The following is a 19,093-nucleotide window of genomic DNA, read 5'->3' as shown; positions in this document are numbered from 1 at the left end:
AAGTTAGTCCTTCAGCTTCCTCTCAGACGGCTTCCTCTGTCATGGATATAACCGTGGGGTAAAGGAAAGCGTTGGTGGGGGAAGGTCGATGTTTTTCAGGCTCACCTCGGGACATCCAGGCACGTACCACCTCCCCCCTGAGGGTGCTCATTTATATTTTCTCAACGTGTTACAGAAACATATTTTGCTTTCCTGTCATTACTTCAATCAGAGCAATGGGGGTTTAGAAAAACTAATAGGCCACTAAAAATACTTGGAGCCCAGGGTCTGGGCCAGGGCTCTTCCTGCGTTGCTTCCAGTGAGCGCGTGGGCCGTTGAGGAAAGAGGAAACGAGCAGCTTTGACTGTATGGGGGCTTCCTGCACAACGTTATAAAGAGTTCCCTCCCTCAAGCCACCAAGCACAGTTTTGCTCCGAGCCACCGGAGGCTGCGGATGAGCCCCTGCTCTGACTGACTGTGGCCTGAACACTGAATTGAGGGGCTCGACGTCGGTGCAGGACGCGTTCTCGTCCCTGCTGGTCGGGGTGAGTAACAAATCATTTTTTTTATTGTGTCCGTTCGGAATAGACAATCTCATCTTTCCTCCCTGAACATGACGATCAAGTGCTTGAATGATTTCGGATTAAGACAGAAAACTTGAAATGTGATCTTTTGAAGATCTCTATTGAAGGATGCAAATACACAAGTTGAGACTGTTTTCTGCCTCTCTGTCATACAGGTACGAGTAGGGAGCTGGTCTCACCTAACAGATGTGTCTGGGACACCCCAATCTATTTATTTTACTAATTACACATAGGTAGGTCTCATCTTTGTTGCTACAATGATTGCAATTCTCCAGAGGAGGTGCATCCCAATTATACAATACTTTTACACCCAATTCGTAAATTGACCACTTTCTTGCTTTCCTCTGACACAGATAAGGGTAATGGAAATGTTGGAAGGATTCAGGGTCGACATCGGGCAGGTGCTGAGGCCGATGGCCCCGGCTGCGGGGTACGTGAAGGAGTTCACACGCCACTGCAACGACGTGCTGCTGAATCTGAATGAACTCCGACATCGCAATATTTTGACTGACACCACCTTAGTCGTTGGAAATGCGCACATGCAGGCACACTCTGCTGTGCTTGTGGCCTGCAGGTTAGACAACAAAATCATTTTTCACCTTTAAAACTATTGTCTTTTCTTTCACCTTCATCCTGATGTTTTTCATTACTGCTCTGAAAGACAACCATCTGTTTTGTTGCATTATCCAGTAACTTATCCTTCCTTTCTTTTTCTTTCTTCTTCACAGTGGGTTCTTCTATTCGCTTTACACCCGCCACGTGTTGCTTCAGGGGTGTGGTAGCAGCAGGGAGCAGCTCATGACCGTGTCCTTTCCAAACAACTTGGACCCATCCAGCGTCTCCCTGCTGCTTGACTTCATGTACACCTCCCGCCTCCCTCTGACACCCAGCATCGTCCCCGGGGTGCTCGCCGCTGCGGCCTACTTGCAGATGGACCACGTGGCTGATACTTGCCGGGATTTCATGCAGCTTCACTGGTGAGGAGCCGAAGAGATCGAGTGCATAGACTTTGAATGGAAACCCCATTCAAAGCAATGGACAATGGATGTTACATTTAATTACTGAATGGTTTGTTGATTTTACTCTCGCAGCGGGGACAATATGAGTGCACGACATCCACAACTGGAGCTGGACTCCAGGGTGTCTGTAGCCTCTGTAGCCCAAACAGGAGGGAAACTACCAAATTCAGGACCCCCAAAAGTGTGTTCAACAATTGGAACAGTCAGGTAAGATTTTTTTTTTATTTAAAAAAAAAATTGAATGAGCAGAAATGCCAATGTGATGATAGTTTATCTCTCATTATCTTGCAAAGCATTTGATTTTTAATCCATATATAAGCAATGGAGCTTCTCTATATCACAATGTGCATACCATATATGGATGTATGGTAATGGATGGGCTGTTGCTTGTGATGTTGTGCCTTTGTCAATTGACAGGTTTACCTCATTACAGCACTTCCCCTCTTTCCTCCAGTGTCCCTGCGGAAGGAGCGGGCTCGCTCAAGACCGGGGCTTTCCCAACCTGTCAGCCTGGATCAAAGGAGCTGAAAAAGGAGCCTGGCTCGCCCCTCATGGGCTTCCCGACTACATCTCCGGATAGCCCTGCACGCTCCAGCTGCCAGCCAAACTCGCCAGCAGAATCCAAAACATGCAACAAAAACCTTGTGGTAAATATCTGGAGTGTATATACATATATGTGTGTTTGCAGAAGCATTGGAACTACAAAAAAATCTAATCATTTCAACCGACCAACCGTCTACATAAATTACCACAATGACAATTTCCTTTTTTTGCACCAAAATATGGTCAAATGTTTTTATTCTTACTTTCAGAGTGATACCAAAACAACTCCTGACCCGAAGGCCTGCAATTGGAAAAAGTACAAGTACATTGTCCTCAACCCTCTGTGCGCTGCAACAACTGTAAAGGAAGAAGAGGCAGAGGAACCGCACATCCCACCAGCTGCAGATAGGATGACCTTGATATCAAAAGCACCAACAGAGGCGTGGTCTGGAGAAGTGCCTGGTCAGATTGATAGGTAGGAGCACCGAAAAAAAACTACATGAATGACACACAAAATCCCATTATTACACTGAGTGCATTCAGTTTCTACTTTCAAAACAATCACTCTCGCCCAGACAGGGGCAGGCCTCCTGCTACGAGGGTTCTGGCCGAGCCCCTCCCCTTGGGCCATCCCCCTCTGTGGATCACCCAACACAGGCTCCCTCTCACATGGAGGGAACAGGTGAGCCAAATCTCCAAGTCACTGCATAAATATTAAATTATAGTGGCAGTCATTGTTGCACTATTTATTTATGACTGTTATAGATCTAATGCCAACACACTGACAATTTAAGATCAGAAAGATATCAGATACTTAGGCAAATGGTACTTCAAACTGGAAAAATCACCCCCAGAAGGTGCACAATTCCAAACCAAGTAATTTCGCTCTCTAAAACGACACTCCTCAGGAACAGAAGCTGCTCAACCCAGCCAACAGGAACTCAAGAGAGAGAACATCTATGTGCCGTACTGCCACTCTGGCAGCACTGGAGGAACCAAAACCGTCTTCTCAGGTAGGACTGTACAACTGTCACTCTCGGCTTTCGCTTTAAAAACTGAGGAGTCCATATCTAAAAAGGGACTTTTGCCCTTCCAGGTGATAAGCCGTATCGCTGCAACATTTGTGGAGCCCAATTCAACCGTCCAGCCAACCTGAAGACTCATTCCCGCATTCACTCTGGGGAGAAACCGTACCGCTGCGACACTTGTGGGGCGCGCTTTGTTCAGGTGGGTGTAAGGCCACCTTGAAATGACATAAAACCTTAAAGAGCAGCGTCAAGAGTCAAAATAATCTCATTCATTATAAATGTATGACTAAAATGCAATGAAGCTTTGCATTTTATGAGCTTGTCTCAACAGCAGTCTAACAGTTCTGTATTCAGTGTATTCAATATCAAAGTAACTGTTAGGTTCCATGAATTCCTAATCATTTTTAATCCTTAAAAAATATAGCAGAAAGAGATTTGTTTGATTTGCCAAATGTCTCAAGCAACTTGTGGTTTGTTGACAGGTTGCTCACCTCAGGGCCCACGTGTTGATCCATACAGGGGAGAAACCTTACCCCTGCCACACCTGCGGCACCCGCTTCCGCCACCTTCAAACCCTGAAGAGCCACCTGCGCATTCACACTGGAGAAAAGCCTTACACTGTGAGTCACACACACACATGCACACCGGCTGTGTTAAGTTTAATTTCATGAAATGAACAAACGTGTGAAAATTGTAATTGTTGCCATCGTTATGTGAGGCTGAAATCACAACCTGCTGGCTCATTCGTTAAACGCTTCCTTTGCAGTGTGAAAAGTGCGATTTACATTTCCGCCATAAGAGCCAGCTGCGTCTTCACCTGCGTCAGAAGCACGGGGCTGTCACCAACACCAAGATCCGCTACAAGGTTCTGACTGAGCCTTACCAGCCCATTCTGCAGGCCTGCTGAAGAACACGAGCCCCCCGCCCTCCGTTATCTGCACATTATCGGCCACTACATGTGCATTTCCATGTATGTAACAACTCCATGTGTTTTAGAGCAATATAAATTTATTGCAGCAGCAACAATAACAATAACCTTCCTTTTGACTTGTTAATGATCTCTCACATACTGAGAAGAGATTTGAAATTGTAGATGTCTTTTATTTGGAGGGGCTTATTAAGACATTGCAACAACAATTGCAATTGATTGCTACCAAATTAACATGATAAAAATGATTGCATTTAGACACCCTTTTCAAAAAGTCACATTTTTAATTTTTTTGGATGGATTTCTTTGATGCAGAAAATGTTAGAGAAAGTGTTTTGCTGGTTCATGAAGGGATAGAGAAATGTGTGAGAATGTTTGAGAAAATGTTATTGGAGGTTTGTCTTGTTAGAGTATGTTAATGGTTGGACAGACAGAAAAGGAAGGTTTTTACGAGGTATTTTTGTTGGTTTTTGCCATCTCACTTAATCAGTTCCATACAAATAGTTATGAGCTACAGTAATGTCAACTAATTCAGGGCATTTAAAGTCAAGAAAGCACTTAGACTCTTGTCAGCAAACTTCTTTTGGTATCCCTACGCTTTTTTTTTGTCTGTTTTTTTGTGTTTCATCAATTGTGTATTTATATCCAGTTATTGTAGTCTTCAGGCCTGGGGCCTACATATTCTTTATCAAAAGTAATATCTGCTTTAATAGTCCAAGCAGGCAAAGGACTTAGTTGACACATACTGAATTAAAGTACATAAAATGCATATATAAACAACTGCATAATTATTATTAATAATAACAATGTTTTTGACTTTGTATGTGTATGAGTTCATTTGCTGGACAAAGATGGTTTTGTACAACTTAAATTAAAACAGTTCTATCAACAGTGGTGTTACTGTGCAGTGTTTGATTTAATGTTGTGATATATACAGGTATTATGTATTTAATCAAATATATAACTGTGGAGAACTGTCAGGTCTCTGTAATTTATATAAAAGGTACAGTTTAGCGTCTAGTGTCAGTCTATAATTTGGCACTATGTACGTACATTTGAATTACATTAAAGTAAATAATGTACAAATCAAGGATAAACAGTCTCAGAGGTGGAAAAAGAAAAGTGTAAAAGAAAGACATAGGTAGGCTTCATGTGATTTAATTGTGTGTGTTCATTCATCCAAAAAATGCAAACATGTAAGTGCAAGTATGAAACATGGGGACAGAATAAGGGGCATGTGGTTAAACATGTCTAAAGACATAACCATGTATCACCAGAAAACTGGTTTGGCATGCAGAAATAAAATTGATAACTTAGAAATTAAATGTGACTGAATATTTATAGAATTGGTTTATGACATTTTCACAACATTTTGGACAGTCATTTTGGTTTCAAGTACTAGCATGTATCAGATCTGGTCAGTCACACTTCCCCTATGGTCATCTTTGTCTCCTTAGACTTGCTTTCTTCCATTTAGTAACTCATTCTTCCCATGAATCACCTCTCTTGTACATTCATATCTATCCTGCACTTTGTAGCTTGTGTTCTGTTTTCTTGGTGCTGGGTGGAAACAATGAAACATTTGGCACCTGTTTCCTCCAGAGTCCAGAGTAGTAACACATGGCACACACACACACACACACCACCAGGTGACAACACAAGTGTGAGCTCGCTGGTGTTTCCTCAGGGTGGCATAGTGACTCTGTGTGTGTGTGTGTGTGTGTGTGTGTGTGTGTGTGTGTGTGTGTGTGTGTTATGGTGGACGAGCTGGGGTAGACTCCTGTTGAACTCTCCCACCCTCTGTCATCCCCACTTCCTGTTCCCTGATGAGTTGTGGCTAGCTGACCATATTGTCCGTGTTCAGCAGACAAACATTGGAAGCGTGACGGGACTTTCCAACAGTCATGCCTCCGACGCGCTGAAAACTGAAATGAATGACACATTGCTGAATTATTCCTTCTGCAGTCATCTGTTCAAGTGATGGCAAATGAGAGGAATTGGAGAAGCTTCTGGGATAAGAGGTGACAACTTCAGGGGAAGAAAATAAAATCCAGTTGCCATGAGAAGAAGATTTTGGCAAGAAACAAATGACAAAGGTTTTCCTGCACTTTGGAGATTGTCGGAGGGCTATTTGGACAAGTTGCATATAAAAATGATATGGGAAATGTGTGTCACCAACAAATTGAGGCGAACGTCTCAAGTACGTAGATTGACCACAACTTAAAGCATAAGAAAATACAGGAAGCCGCAACTTGATTCTTTCATTAAATACTGTTGTGCCAGCATGCTGTGGAGAAGTATTTCCTTCCTCAGGTCACAACCCGAGGGCATACCATGTCCATGCAGGTGGTCAAACAGACAAACAGCTTTACATATGATTCTGGCCCTGGAAACATTTTCAGCAGCTATTGAATTGACAATGTAAAGGCTTGTTTGCAATTGGTTCAACTTCCGAGCAACGATATAGTTCTCCACACACTAGAGTGGACTGGATAGCAACACCGTTACATCCCTTTGTGCTCTGGTTTATATCTCTGCATGGCACAATGGAGGCCCAGCGTGCGAGATTTTTGACTTGATGCCCCTCGATCTGCTTGCTGGACCCTGATATGTTCGAGGTACTCATAATGGCCATAATGTGTTAGGACACAACGCCGGGGAGCTCAGGTTCCGGTTTAACTGCAGTCGTATTTCTTGACACAGACACATACTGCAGAAGGGTATATTCAGCTGCAGCGTTGGGTACTGTTTCAGCAGATGCAGGAGTGTAAATAGATATTGAGCATCCCAGACATAGCCTCATGGGTTCTTGTATGTTCTATGTTAGCTGAGACGTACAGTTAGGTTTTTGGGGAGGCTCTCATCAAACCATACTGATTGATTTGGTGTAGTTCGGGGTTGCCCTCACTTTTTTGCCTTTTGAGCTACTTTTCAAATGGCCACACTAAAAATGCGGAATATATATTTATATACGTAACACAATGTATGTTTGTGCACCTTACATAGCTGCATAAACCCTTATGGCACACTACAACAGAGTACATTACCTTAATCTGGTGCCTTGCACTGCATGGAGTCGGCCAGAGTTGCACAGCCCAGACAGGAGCTGTTTTTAGCCAGTCTTCACTTTTGAAATCAGCCTTGAGAAAAATTACTGCTGTCCAAACAACTGTGATTTTACTTCCTTCACCTTTCTCCTTCTCAGGTCACTTTTTGAAGGGGAATTCATGGCGTCCTTTTAATGTTTTTATAACAGTCTAAAAATTCCGCTCCACATTTCCTTTCCTCGGAAGAGGAAGCAACTCAAGCAACTTCACTTTGAATGTGACATTGTGAAAAAAGTCTTCCTCCCATGAAAGTGATAAGTTTTCAGTTTCTTACTTGATTGGGCTCCAGCACTCATGTTTTACCCTTTCATTCATTTGAAAGGCTAGTTATAGTTATGTTGCTGGTTATCTCGCTGAAATTTGCAGCATGCGGTTGACTGCACATTCATGCTGACTCATTTGTCTGAAAAACACAAGATCTGAGACTAGCTTGTATTTCTATCAGCTGGTGAGTGCTGCAGTGAGGATGGATGACAGACTTTGACTAGCATGCGATCTGCCAATATTACCTTCCATCGCGATGGATGTATTGGGCTCCCCTGGTGTATATCATTCTGCGATATGTACCATCAATGTCAGCCTGACTAAGTCATCTGAAAACTTCCCGGCAGTGCGGATGGACCTCCCTGAATCTCCGGGCTTCAAGAGGAAGACCCTCAGTGGCTGCATCCAAATCTTTTTGTACATAATCATTCAGGCCCTTTGTTTGTGAAGTGGAAACACAGGCAGCTGTTTAGAAACCCAAGGCCATAAGGAGGTCTCCAAAGGCTGACAAACTTCTCCACAGCCATTGGCCTAAAATATAGAACAACACTGGTCACAAACCCTGCCTCCTGATATCGGCCAGAGGACCATTTGCAAAAAAAAAAATGTAAGGGAAGCCTCACTATCTCAGGATCGTACAGTTTCCAGTGACCATGCCCAGTGAAAGTGAAACACGCAAGTGAAACCAGCAATTGTTCTGCAGGGAAAAAAATGTAAGAAGAAAACAGAAAACGAAGGGGAAAAAACAAGAAGGTGGTAAGTTAAGCTGTTTATGACGATTAAACCGGGCAGAATCTAAAGCTTTCATTTTGCTGTATTTTTTCCAGATGTTTATGGCGATTAAATACAGCATGTTAGAGTTAGATTTTCATATTTCAGGTCAATTATTATGCAATATTTATACTCAAAATAACATTAAATTATTTGGGATATATAGGGGTCACTGCGACTGTGAGTGCAGGATAAATGGTAGATAAACGGTAGAAACGGATGGTGGTGCGGTAGTTAATGCTTCTGCATTGCATGTTCTCCCCCCGTGTCTGCTTGCGTTTTCTCCATAGTCTCTGCTTTCCTTCAACAGTCCATAACCATGCAGCTGGTTGGATTGGAGAGCCTTTGTTGCCCAGATGTGTGACTGAGAGAGTGAATGGTTGCATGCCTTTATATGTGGTCCTGTGGCTGACTGGCGATCAGTCCAGGTGGTACCCCACCTCTTACCCAATGACAGTGTGGATAGACTCCAGCCTTCCCCCAAAACCGCCCTGTGACACTGAGTGCAGGATAAGCGGTATATATGATGAATGATTGAACATATAAATACCTCCTTTCATTGTTCCATTAATGTCTCATAAGGGCCAATGTGACGAATGATGGGTCCCTGGGGAATTTCCTGCACGGGGCCCCAAACCTGCAATGCAGCTGCATACGCATAGTAGAATAGAATAGAACAGAATAGAATAGAACTTTATTAATCACAAAGGAAATTCTTTTGCCGGAAGGCTCCAATATTACATCCATTCACTTGCAACACGATATTGATTTTATTGCTGTCAGGTTTCCTTCTTGCAGAAAGGGGAGGAGTTATAAAGTTTGATGGCCGCATGTAAGAAAGACCCTCTGTGGCGTTCTGTAGTGTTCCACTGTAGTCTCAGTCTACGGTTGGAGGTGCTCTGGTGGTTTGGACCAGTCCCCCATTACCTAAAGTCCACCACAAACTGTCATCTTCATTACATTGGGTTGCAGGCGGTTTAGTCCACGCCGCTCCACAAACCTGTCCTCCACTCTCCTGTGCTCAGCCTCCAGGCCTCCGCTGATACAACCCACGATGGCGGAGTCGTCCGAGAACTTCTGCATGGGGCAGGACTGCGAGCAGAAGCCGAAGTCAGGGGTGTAGAGTGTGAAAAGGAAAGGATCCAGGACTGTCTTCTGTGGTGTCCCCGCGCCGCTCGTGATCTTGTCAGACACCATCTTCTGCAGCCTCACATAGTGTGGGCGGCCTGTGAGGTAGTCAGTAATCCGGGCCACTAGTTGAGCATCCACCGGTATGTCCAGTAGCTTACTCCTGAGTAAGTTGGGGCGAATGGTGTTGAAAAGATGACTCTCACAGTGCTGCCTGCCTCCTCCGGGTGAGTGTAATCCCCTGTGCAGCAGGAAAATGATTGCATCTTCCACTCCAATATGGGGCTGGTATGCATACTGCAGGGGGTCCAATGCTGGTTCGACAACGTATGTATATATATATATATCTATATATATTTAAGTTCACTTTTGTGCATTAGGTGTGTGCATTTTGCAGAATGGCCAGCAGTGAAGTGACTGACAGGTCAAGAGTGACGACGGCTGAGTTTATAACTTACCCCGCCGAAAGAGTGCGCGCGCACCGCACTGTCGACTGACCGTTAAACTCTCCTTTCCCAGAGACGATTTTTACGTAAGGGTGTGTGTGTGTGTGTGTGAGTTTTTTTTTTTTTTTTTTTTTGTATTATTATTTCTTTTTTTCCTCAACTCCGACTCGGGGACAGTATCACATGCTGCCGGAGAGAAAGACCTCCAAAGACCGAGGGTGAGTATTTTGAGGACCCCTGTGAAGCGTCTTGGTCAAAAAAAAAGCTACTTTGGCTCGCCGAGTTGGGAATTGGAATGCGAAGATTAGAGAACAAACGTGACCTTTATGAAACCCTCAAAACAAGGCGAAACAAAAACCTTGTCGACGAAGAAACCACAATTTAGCAAAATTATAGAAATTCGTAGCTTGTTATTTTTCTAACGTATAAACAGGTTTTTCATCAATTTGATTACAGCTGCGCGAGACACTCGGTGCGCAGGCGCAGTGTGGAACCGTCGTCGCTCGGATTTATCCCATCAGATGTTTCCAGTGCCTCTATCGCCAGATCTCTGACTGGTCTGGTCTATGAGGCCGCTGCAGCTCGACGCCAGGCCTGGAGCTGCATGTGTTTGCAGGTGTGTTGTCCGGCACACGCCGTGATCGGGGTCCCCAGAGGACTCTACGATCGACACATTTGTGTTTTTGACTTGGTCAGTGGTCTCAAGACAGGTCATCATTTTTAAAAGATATTGTAGCCTGGGGTTAGGACTGGCCAGCGGAACATCAGGATCCTTGGCGAGTGATGATGATGACTGTTGGGAGCTTCTCTTGGTTTTGTGTTTAAGAACTCCGTGGTTGAATGACTGTAAAATGTTGCGTTCGATGTGTGACACTAACCTGCACCGTTAGTTATCATAACGGGGGATTGCACCCTCAGGCTAACTGTTAGGCTAACCGAGAGACACCCCACTGTCCGTCAATTGCTGAATTAATACTGTAACAATTAAAATCAAAACAACCCGAACAACCTCAACCAATCACAATATTTACTTTATGTGATTAGCCATATGATCATATTCTATATTATCAGCCACGAATCTAAAAGAGGGTTGGTGGATATCCCAAAAATCTTGAAGCACCTTTTCAATAATCACACATTATCACCAAATATGCCCATGTATTGGTAATCGCAAGTTAATTATTACTTGCTCGTTACTTTTTTTTGTGGGAAAATTCTTGCAATGTAGCTGTCAGTCAATTTCAGAGGAAAAACTTATTTGAAACTGCATTTATATATATATATATATATATATATATATATATGTGTGTGTGTGTTAATTAACAAAGATAAATATTACAAAGAAAATGTCAGGCAGACTGATTCACAATTTGAATGGCTTGCCATTGTCTTGGACAATTTACGACATAAAAAAAATCCATAATATAATACCACAATTCCTATAAATTAAACACATGAATATACTGCTTGGCCTGACTTGGAATCATCTCTGAGGTTTTCTCGCATAGACTTTTAATGTATCATTCTGTGGACCCTAATGCAGAAATATATTTGTCCTGCAGCATTTGGTGTCCTGAAATCTTGTTTTGTGACCCCCTCCAATAGGTAGGTATGAACCTCTTGCCATTTTAAAACTAATTCACCCATTGTTTGAATTCTTTGGTCAATTTTTAATGTAACCAGTGGTCTTCAATTGTCATAGCTCATTACTGGTCTGCTTAAAGCTTTGAGAGTCTGTTTTTCTGAGAATGATTTGGGTTCATTTGTCCAAATTCCTGTCATTCTTGCGATAGTGGATCAGACCAATGTGCTCTGGTAGAAACAAGAAGTCAAATGAGCTGAAAGTCTCAACAAAGGTAGTATTTAGTTAAGAACTGTATTTTGTTTCAGAAGCAGAACCGATGTATCATTCGGGTTCCTGTTTTTTTTGTCCTTTGGTGTGAGAAACAAATGCAACATGAAATTAACCCTGCTATTATAATGTGGGTGAAAAGCAATTTTTTTTTCTGTTAACATGGATGTGATCAAATTAGAGTTCCTGCAGCCCAGCAATAAAGGCGTGCTTTTGGTAGCTCCACTAGCTTAAATGATACCAAAGGTCTGTATAGGTTTGCCAGGTAGTAAATCATTTGTAAACACATTTTTACCGTTGAGGTTTACGATTGCTAAATGATACCTCTGCTCTTCTGTACCAATGGGTTGCGGAGTCCTATCATTACCACCTTGAGAGGATCTGAAACTGATTTCATAAAGCTTGCACTCTGTATTTATTTCTACCCATACTCTATTCATTCTCAACCTATCTGCTTTTTGGCTGACATGAAATTTATGTGCATGGTTATATGTTGGAGCCATGACCAACCTAGAGGCCAAAGCAGAGAGCCCGAGAGATGAATCCAAGGGCCCTGATGGAGGCTGGGGATGGCTGCTGGTGGTCGCCCTGTTTGTCAGCACCAGCCTGGTGTTTGGCCTAATGCGGAGCTTGGGGATCTTCTTTGTAGAGTTTGTCCAGTACTTCGATGAGAGTGCACAAGCCATTTCCTGGATCTCTTCAACAGGCCTGGCAGCACAGCAGTTCTTCAGTGAGTATCTACTATATAGATGTGTACGTGCAACTACTAGGAAAAGCAGTGTATGCACACTCACTTCAGAGACGGAGTTATCAGGTGGATCACATGCTTTATCGTCTGCCATTATGCCAGGGATCATCAGTCAGAAGTCATGCCCTGTGTGAGTGTGTGTGAAGAATAGTTTCAGAAACCACTATGCAGAATTTATGAATCCATGTTTGCAAGAATATGGAAAAGTTCATATAGGATTGGGGTTTGTAGCCCATTCATTATATGTACAGTTTGATGTAATTGGCATCATAAAACCAAAGTGGAACAGTCAAAAGAGTCAACCATAGTTTTCCTAAAGTGATTATTGAAGTATCTAGTTCCTAATATACCAAATCCAAATGAAGCTGATCCTGGAAAACCGTGCCCAGTTGCCTTTGATACAAAATTTCTCAGTGACTCTGAACAGGATAAAATTCAAGTTGGCGCATGCAAGCAATTGAAATCAAATACTCAGAAAATTTGTTACCATGACTCTTTCCTTTATTTATATTCATGTGGTTGAAATTATAATGAAACTCACACCCGCTGATTTTCTTACAAGCGCATAAAATGAGCAAAATACCGTAATGTAAAAACAGTCCAATGATATTTTAAGAGCAGGACCCTTCTTAAAAGCCCCAATGATGTAGATAGAATATTTCAATTTATAGTATAAATGGAAAATAGTAAAAATGCAGCCAAAAAAATTGCCTCTCTACATCTCCTCCAAACCAAATTTTGTTCTTCTACCTCTCTTTCTGATTGCCTCATGGAGATCAACCTTAAGAGCAACAAAACTAAAGTTCTTCTTTTTGGTACACCCTCCACCATTAACAAATCTCATAGTTACTCCATCTACATTGAGAACTCCTCCATTCTTCCCTCCACCAGGTTGAGTCTAGGTGTCATCCTAGATAGTCTTTCCAGTCTCATCTTAATCATGTCACTTGGAACACCTATTTCAATCTCACTCCACATGCTGCCGCCATTCTCGTTCATAGCCTTGTCATCTCCTGGTTAATTACTGCAACTCCAGTTAAGTACTGCAGTTCCATTAAAAACTAGAGTTTCCCCAGAATTCTTCAATGCGGATCACAACTCAGACCCCCATAGAGAATCCGTCACCCCAGTCCTTCACCAGCTCCACTGGTTGCCCTTGGAATCTAGCATTAGCCTAGGACAATTGCTACTCACCTATAAATGCATCCACAACCTGGCCCCACAGTACCTTTCTGACCCTGGTTCATATTGCCACTTACCTCCGCTCTCACAGATCTTTATCCGTATCTCATCTTGTTTTTCCCTCTGCCTGCCCTAGTATGATGGGACACAGAGCCTTCATTCCCTCTGCTCCTCTGCTCTGGAACTTATTTCTCCCTGACATCAGAAACGCTGACTCTCTCGCTCTATTTAACTCAAAACTCAAAAGCCATCTGTTCAAACTTGCCTGCTCGCTGTTATGTTGATTCAAACTGCAGTAAATCTTTTCCTTTTTTTAATCTTTTTATCCTTCATCTTCCTTTACTATTTCGTAAGATGGACATGGGTTGGGAAAGGCATCCACACAAAAAATGTTTTAATGTTCTACTGGAGCAACATGTACAATCTCAATTTTGTATCAGTGAGGAAGAAACATGTATTTATACATGTAACAATCTGATTGTCATGGGTATTTCCTTATGTATTTGATAAATAGATTGAGACTAACTTTCAGTTTGTACATGGCATTCTCACACAGTTTTGTTTGGAGTAAAGTATTTGTCAGGATTTCCGAACAGAAAAATGATCCAGAAGAACAAAACCAATACTGTCAGATGATTTCCAATGATGATCAGCAAGCATTATAAGGACACCTAACATATATTTACTTTTCTTTTTCAAGGGAATGGTGTGATTTCAACTGTTAGGTTTTATTGTTCTACTGGAGTAACGTCAATGAAAAGCAGGAGTTGCTTGTACTGGCTTTATGTGATAATGGGAAAATAAACCTATAATTATGCATAGTAATGAAAGTCTGCATGCATGAATGACTTGAGCATAATCTGAACATGGTGTACCATTTTGTCATGGCTTGTAAACCCCTGTATACTGAGAGGACGGTTAGCTGTATGAATAATGAAAGACTGGATGAATTTGATATTTTTTTTAATTTTTTTTTTATTCTTTCTGGTAAAATCTTTTCAGAATAACAAAAATATAATTTTTAGCTGACCATTTTGACTAATGAAGATGTTTTTTTTTTTTTTTTAACAGGTCCGCTGGGTGCTGCACTGTGCAATGCATATGATACCCGGCTGGTGGTGATGACTGGGGGTTGTCTTGCTGGACTTGGCTTCATACTCGCGTCCCAGGCCACCTCTCTTGTCCACCTTTACCTCACGATGGGTGTGATTTCAGGTATGGAGTCATGAAAGAGAGAATGCTTGTCATCTTTGTTGGTCTGCTCTCTCCATTCAGCAGCTCGATGTTAAACTGAGCTCCCTATGCTCCAGGGTTGGGTTGGGGGCTAGTCTTCACTCCCATGGTGGCCACTGTCATGGCTAATTTCACTCGGCGCCGCACCCTGGCATTGGGCCTGGCCTTCTCCAGCATTGGAATCTCTTCCTTTGCTTTCAACCCACTCTTTCAACTGTTGGTGGAGCTGTATGCCTGGAGAGGGGCCCTGCTGATTTTGGGAGGCCTCAGCCTTAACATTGTGCCCTGTGGTGCTCTGGTCCGTCCACAGCAACACTCCAAAACCTCATCAAAGGTGCCCACCTCTCCTGTCTCAGTAACAAAAAATGGACAAGTGTTCGGACATTATTAATGATAATTAAAAATCATCACTATATTGGATATATTTATAGAGCACTTTCCATCAAAATAGTGTACAAATGGGAAAAGATTGGACTCAAATTAAACAAAATCACACCTTTGTTTAATTTATTTGCCTGTCTTGCCAATGGGGGACTTAATGAGGCAAGAGGCTTCCAATTAACTATGCTTACAACATATTTTGGGACAAGAGATATGAACTGAATGTGATTGGGTGACTTTTTCACTCTGACTTCAGGGAGTAGAAGAGAGCTTTAGAGCAGTTGTCATGTATTTCAGAGTTTGTTTTTCCCTCAGTTATCCTTTTGTTTTCCCAAATCTAGGGCGCCTGCAGTGACATTTATCCAGAATCGGAAACACAGAAAATCATTCGCAAATCAGCAAGAACTTGTGTAGACATCATTAAGAAATTAGTCACATTACAGAATATCCCCTGTCTGTATTTGATAATTCTATCTGTTTCTTTTCATTTAAGAGTAATTTGATGGTGAAAGGAAGGGCAAGAAAAATATTTGTCGATAAAGATGTCCATCCCATGTGCCGGATACTCAATTAATCAATCAATCAATCCATTAATTAGTTGATTAATTAATTAATTAAGGTTGCATCCCTGATATGTGATTTTTTTTTTTTTCAACTCAAAGCAAATTTAATTATTTCTATTGATCCAGAAAATAATTTCCGCTGTTTCAGGTGGATTCTGACAGCCAGTTGTCATGTGCTGCCACGCTACGCAGGGTCTCCTCCTACCTGGAGCTGTCATTGCTCTGTGAGAGGCCTTACCTGACCTACACCCTGGCTGTTTCTCTGTTTAATGTCGGTTACTTTGTACCATATTTCCACCTGGTGGCCCACAGCCGACAGGCTGGCTTCACTGAGTACCAAGCTGCTTTTGTCATGTCGGCTGCCGGCGCAACAGACATTTTGGGCCGTGTGGTGTCTGGTTGGTTCTCAGATCTGCGTCACTTCCGGCTGATTCATTTACTTAGCGTCTGGACGGCACTGGCAGGGGTGTTTATAATGCTGTTGCCAGTGAGCTCCTTGTCGGGCTCGTACCCTGTGCTGGTGGTGATCAGCCTCCTCTACGGCTTCTGCTCTGGGGCCTTGACCTCTCTGGTGTTTGTGGTAGTGCCGATGGTCGTGGGTGTGGAGCGCATGATGGGAGGCCTTGGGCTCCTACAGCTCATCGAGAGTGGCGCAGGACTGTTGGGGACTCCACTTTCAGGTAGAAGTGAAAAACATAGACGATTTTCAATAAATCTGTAATGACATTGGAGGGATTCAAATCAAGGGAACTTTGCCCAGGATGTTGGAATCTTCCTAGCTCCCTGTGTATTATGGCTATAGGAACCATGATCTGAATTTATTACTTTGTAGTAGAGCTAATCTCAAAGACCTATTTGCTTACACATTGCAAATGACTTGGAACTCGAGTATCTCTGGTACTGGTTTCAGGTCTTGCTTTTTTGTGAAAAAAGGCGAAAAAAAAGTTCATTTGAATATGGCAATGCACCCTACTTGAACCTTTTTAAGTATTAGGCCACATTGGAAACACAAATAACATTGGACGGCAAGAGAATTTTAGTTTCTCAAAGCAAAATCCTTCTAACCAAAAGTACATTTTGTCAAACAAAAGTGGATGTGGATACCTTTTTAAATGTACATCTTTTCAACTGGATTCTTGTTACTTAAAGAATAAATATTTAACTCTCTGAAACTCAAGTAGTTGTACATTAATTGTAGTAATCCAGGGTCAGCAGAAAGACAGAGTGATGTGAAGTCATGTTGACAGGAGAAAGTTTTTTTTTTCCTTACTTAATTGTATTTATCCATAGTAGACACATCTAGTTTTGTTCATGTGCTTACGTATTAGTGCTTTACTTGTTTTATTCACATCACTCATTTAAAGGCGGCAGGGAAGACTGTCCTTTTTGCAAATTATAATCGGCATGAGTTTGAACCCAGATATGGAGATTGTTCAGAGAGAAAAATTGTAAAATGCAGGTTAAAAAAAATCCTGGCAGATGTTACCCTTTTAAAAATTCTTACTCTGCCACTTCTTTGTATTCAAATGTGTATCAGACTTGGAATTCCCTAAATAATTCTCATTTTAATTTGCCATGTCTGTGTTTTCCAAGGGCTGCTCAGGGACATCACAGGGAACTACATGGCCTCCTTCATGGTAGCAGGGTCTTTCCTCCTCCTAGGCACCCTTACCATGGCCACACTTCCTCACTTCTTCTCCTGCACAGATCCACCGCCTCCACGAAGGTGCCCCTCCAAGAACAATAACCAGAACGTTCATTCAGAATCAGAGCAGATTCATAATTTGCCATCTGAATAAAACTGACTTGAATGTTCTGTATCAATAAGCTACAAGACTTTTTGCTTTAATTTCGGAGCCTTTTTGTTACTTTCGAGTTGAGCCAGTATAATGATGGCGTCCTCTTAAAGAGACCACCAGTGAGTGCGACGTCCTACAAGTTTTTTTGTACCTCACCTCTGTGACCACAGTAAGGAATGACTCTAACAATCAATTTGGACGTTTGATATGGAAAAACAAGTGTAATTTGATATTGAAAAGCAATTTTTTGATCTAGTTATGATACACAATGTAACCTTAACACTTTGAAAATAGTGTATCAGATAATTAACACATTTAACTTGTGTCTCCAACACATGATATTTTGATTCTTCTTTTAATTAAACCTACTTATAAAAGGCTTTAAGTGATGACACACTTCATTGCTAACCTGTCCTTTAAAAAGTAAATTTCAATGATCACACAATTTACAAATGTTTTTGGCCTCATAATTCACTTGTATTCCCCCCATTTTAAAAAAAAAGTTAAATGTGTAGTTAGCAAGGTACCGTACCCAAACCATATCCAAAATATGTTTTACCAAGGATCCTTATCAGAATGCAGGCAGGGGCCAAATTATGAATCAAGATTTTGATATTGGAAAATCTGTGATTGAGTTGTACAATAAGATTTTATAGGTACCAGTTCATTCCCAGCCCTCTCATCAGATAGTGCCCTCCTAAAAGAGACTGCTGGAAAATGTGAACATTTCAGTTGGATTTTTGAATGAAGTGTATGTCAGGATATACAGGTATATAGATGTTTGTTGTATTTTTTTTGACATCTACAGTACTTTGCACATTCAGAACTCTTTTCAAACGGTCAAACAATATTGTTATCAATGTGTGATAAATGATATTTGGCCTGTTGTGGACAGACACATGTGTATAATTTAGGAAAATATCCAGTTAGCTTTTCACTGAGCCATCAGGAATTTTACTTTCTTAAATGTGGTCATAGATTAATGGTTAAAAGTTTTTAAACATGAAGAAGTTCTACTTTGCACTTTTACACCAATTAATGCACACCAGCACCACTCTGCCTTTTTTAGTCTCAGGAATTTGACCTTTCTATTGTAAATAGAAAACAAGTGTATTTTCTGAAGGCAGACTGTGTTTTTATAAACCATGAGCCCACTCTTTGTATAACTAACCACTCACGGGGAAAGCTGAAAGAAAAAATTTCCATGGAGAGATAACAAAGTCAATGCGACCTGCTGGTTACTGCCCAACTAATTTTAACAGCAACACCAAAACATCATGTGATGTAATAGTTGACTTCATCCTCCTGGTTGCTACAGAGCCATTTCATCTGTCTCACTCCATTTTCAGTCTTTACGAAACCACTTGGAATATACATACTTTATGTTGATTTGAAAAATACATTTAATTTTTGATCTATTGTGATTGTGTGTGTGTCTTATTTTGCTGCTTAATTCGTTTTTATTTTCTTGGAACTTTTTTCCTGCACTCTGGAAGAAGAAACAGTGCCTCCTTCTGGGGATTTCATGGCAAAACATT

The 19,093-nt window shown here is 41.7% G+C and overlaps 2 protein-coding genes across 6 annotated transcripts; both read left to right on the top strand.

Annotated features, from left to right (window-relative positions):
* Positions 1-410: 410 nt before the first annotated feature.
* Positions 411-4,972, top strand: bcl6b (BCL6B transcription repressor). Of its 2 annotated transcripts, none has more exons than XM_086165776.1 (12): positions 411-524; positions 719-796; positions 917-1,137; positions 1,292-1,540; positions 1,655-1,789; positions 2,037-2,229; positions 2,395-2,600; positions 2,701-2,807; positions 3,034-3,138; positions 3,222-3,352; positions 3,636-3,773; positions 3,920-4,972. In XM_086165776.1, the coding sequence occupies exons 3-12, from the start codon at positions 926-928 to the stop codon at positions 4,058-4,060; spliced, it is 1,617 nt and encodes a 538-aa protein (XP_086021902.1). In that variant the 5' UTR covers positions 411-524; positions 719-796; positions 917-925; the 3' UTR covers positions 4,061-4,972. The 2 variants fall into 2 exon arrangements, with proteins under 2 accessions (XP_086021902.1, XP_086021901.1); XM_086165775.1 differs by having other exon boundaries at positions 2,016-2,229.
* A 3,023-nt stretch (positions 4,973-7,995) lies between these two features.
* slc16a13 (solute carrier family 16 member 13) lies at positions 7,996-18,974 on the top strand. 4 transcript variants are annotated; one of them, XM_086166314.1, is made up of 10 exons: positions 7,996-8,208; positions 9,249-9,678; positions 9,749-10,015; positions 10,254-10,413; positions 11,360-11,402; positions 12,149-12,379; positions 14,651-14,794; positions 14,890-15,146; positions 15,905-16,436; positions 17,350-18,974. In XM_086166314.1, exons 6-10 carry the CDS (start codon positions 12,151-12,153, stop codon positions 17,553-17,555), a joined length of 1,368 nt encoding a protein of 455 aa, XP_086022440.1. In that variant the 5' UTR covers positions 7,996-8,208; positions 9,249-9,678; positions 9,749-10,015; positions 10,254-10,413; positions 11,360-11,402; positions 12,149-12,150; the 3' UTR covers positions 17,556-18,974. The 4 variants fall into 4 exon arrangements, with proteins under 4 accessions (XP_086022440.1, XP_086022438.1, XP_086022442.1 ...); XM_086166312.1 differs by having other exon boundaries at positions 9,249-10,015; XM_086166316.1 differs by having other exon boundaries at positions 9,249-10,015; positions 11,360-11,404; positions 12,144-12,379.
* The last annotated feature ends 119 nt before the right edge of the window (positions 18,975-19,093 follow it).

This window comes from Fistularia commersonii, chromosome 19, assembly GCF_037954325.1.
Source record: "Fistularia commersonii isolate RoL2024-O1a breed Wild chromosome 19, RoL_Fcom_v1.0, whole genome shotgun sequence".
Classification (NCBI taxonomy): Eukaryota; Metazoa; Chordata; class Actinopteri; order Syngnathiformes; family Fistulariidae; genus Fistularia; species Fistularia commersonii.
This window is presented reverse-complemented; position numbering and strand designations above follow the sequence as displayed.

Coding starts and splice junctions, on each gene's coding strand:
- slc16a13 (XM_086166314.1), top strand. CDS start 12,151: ATGACCAACCTAGAGGCCAAAGCAGAGAGCCCGAGAGATGAATCCAAG. Junction 12,380..14,650: donor GGCAGCACAGCAGTTCTTCA/GTGAGTATCTAC, acceptor TTTTTTTAACAG/GTCCGCTGGGTGCTGCACTG. Junction 16,437..17,349: donor GTTGGGGACTCCACTTTCAG/GTAGAAGTGAAA, acceptor GTGTTTTCCAAG/GGCTGCTCAGGGACATCACA.
- bcl6b (XM_086165775.1), top strand. CDS start 926: ATGGAAATGTTGGAAGGATTCAGGGTCGACATCGGGCAGGTGCTGAGG. Junction 1,138..1,291: donor GCTGTGCTTGTGGCCTGCAG/GTTAGACAACAA, acceptor TCTTCTTCACAG/TGGGTTCTTCTATTCGCTTT. Junction 2,601..2,700: donor GTGCCTGGTCAGATTGATAG/GTAGGAGCACCG, acceptor ACTCTCGCCCAG/ACAGGGGCAGGCCTCCTGCT.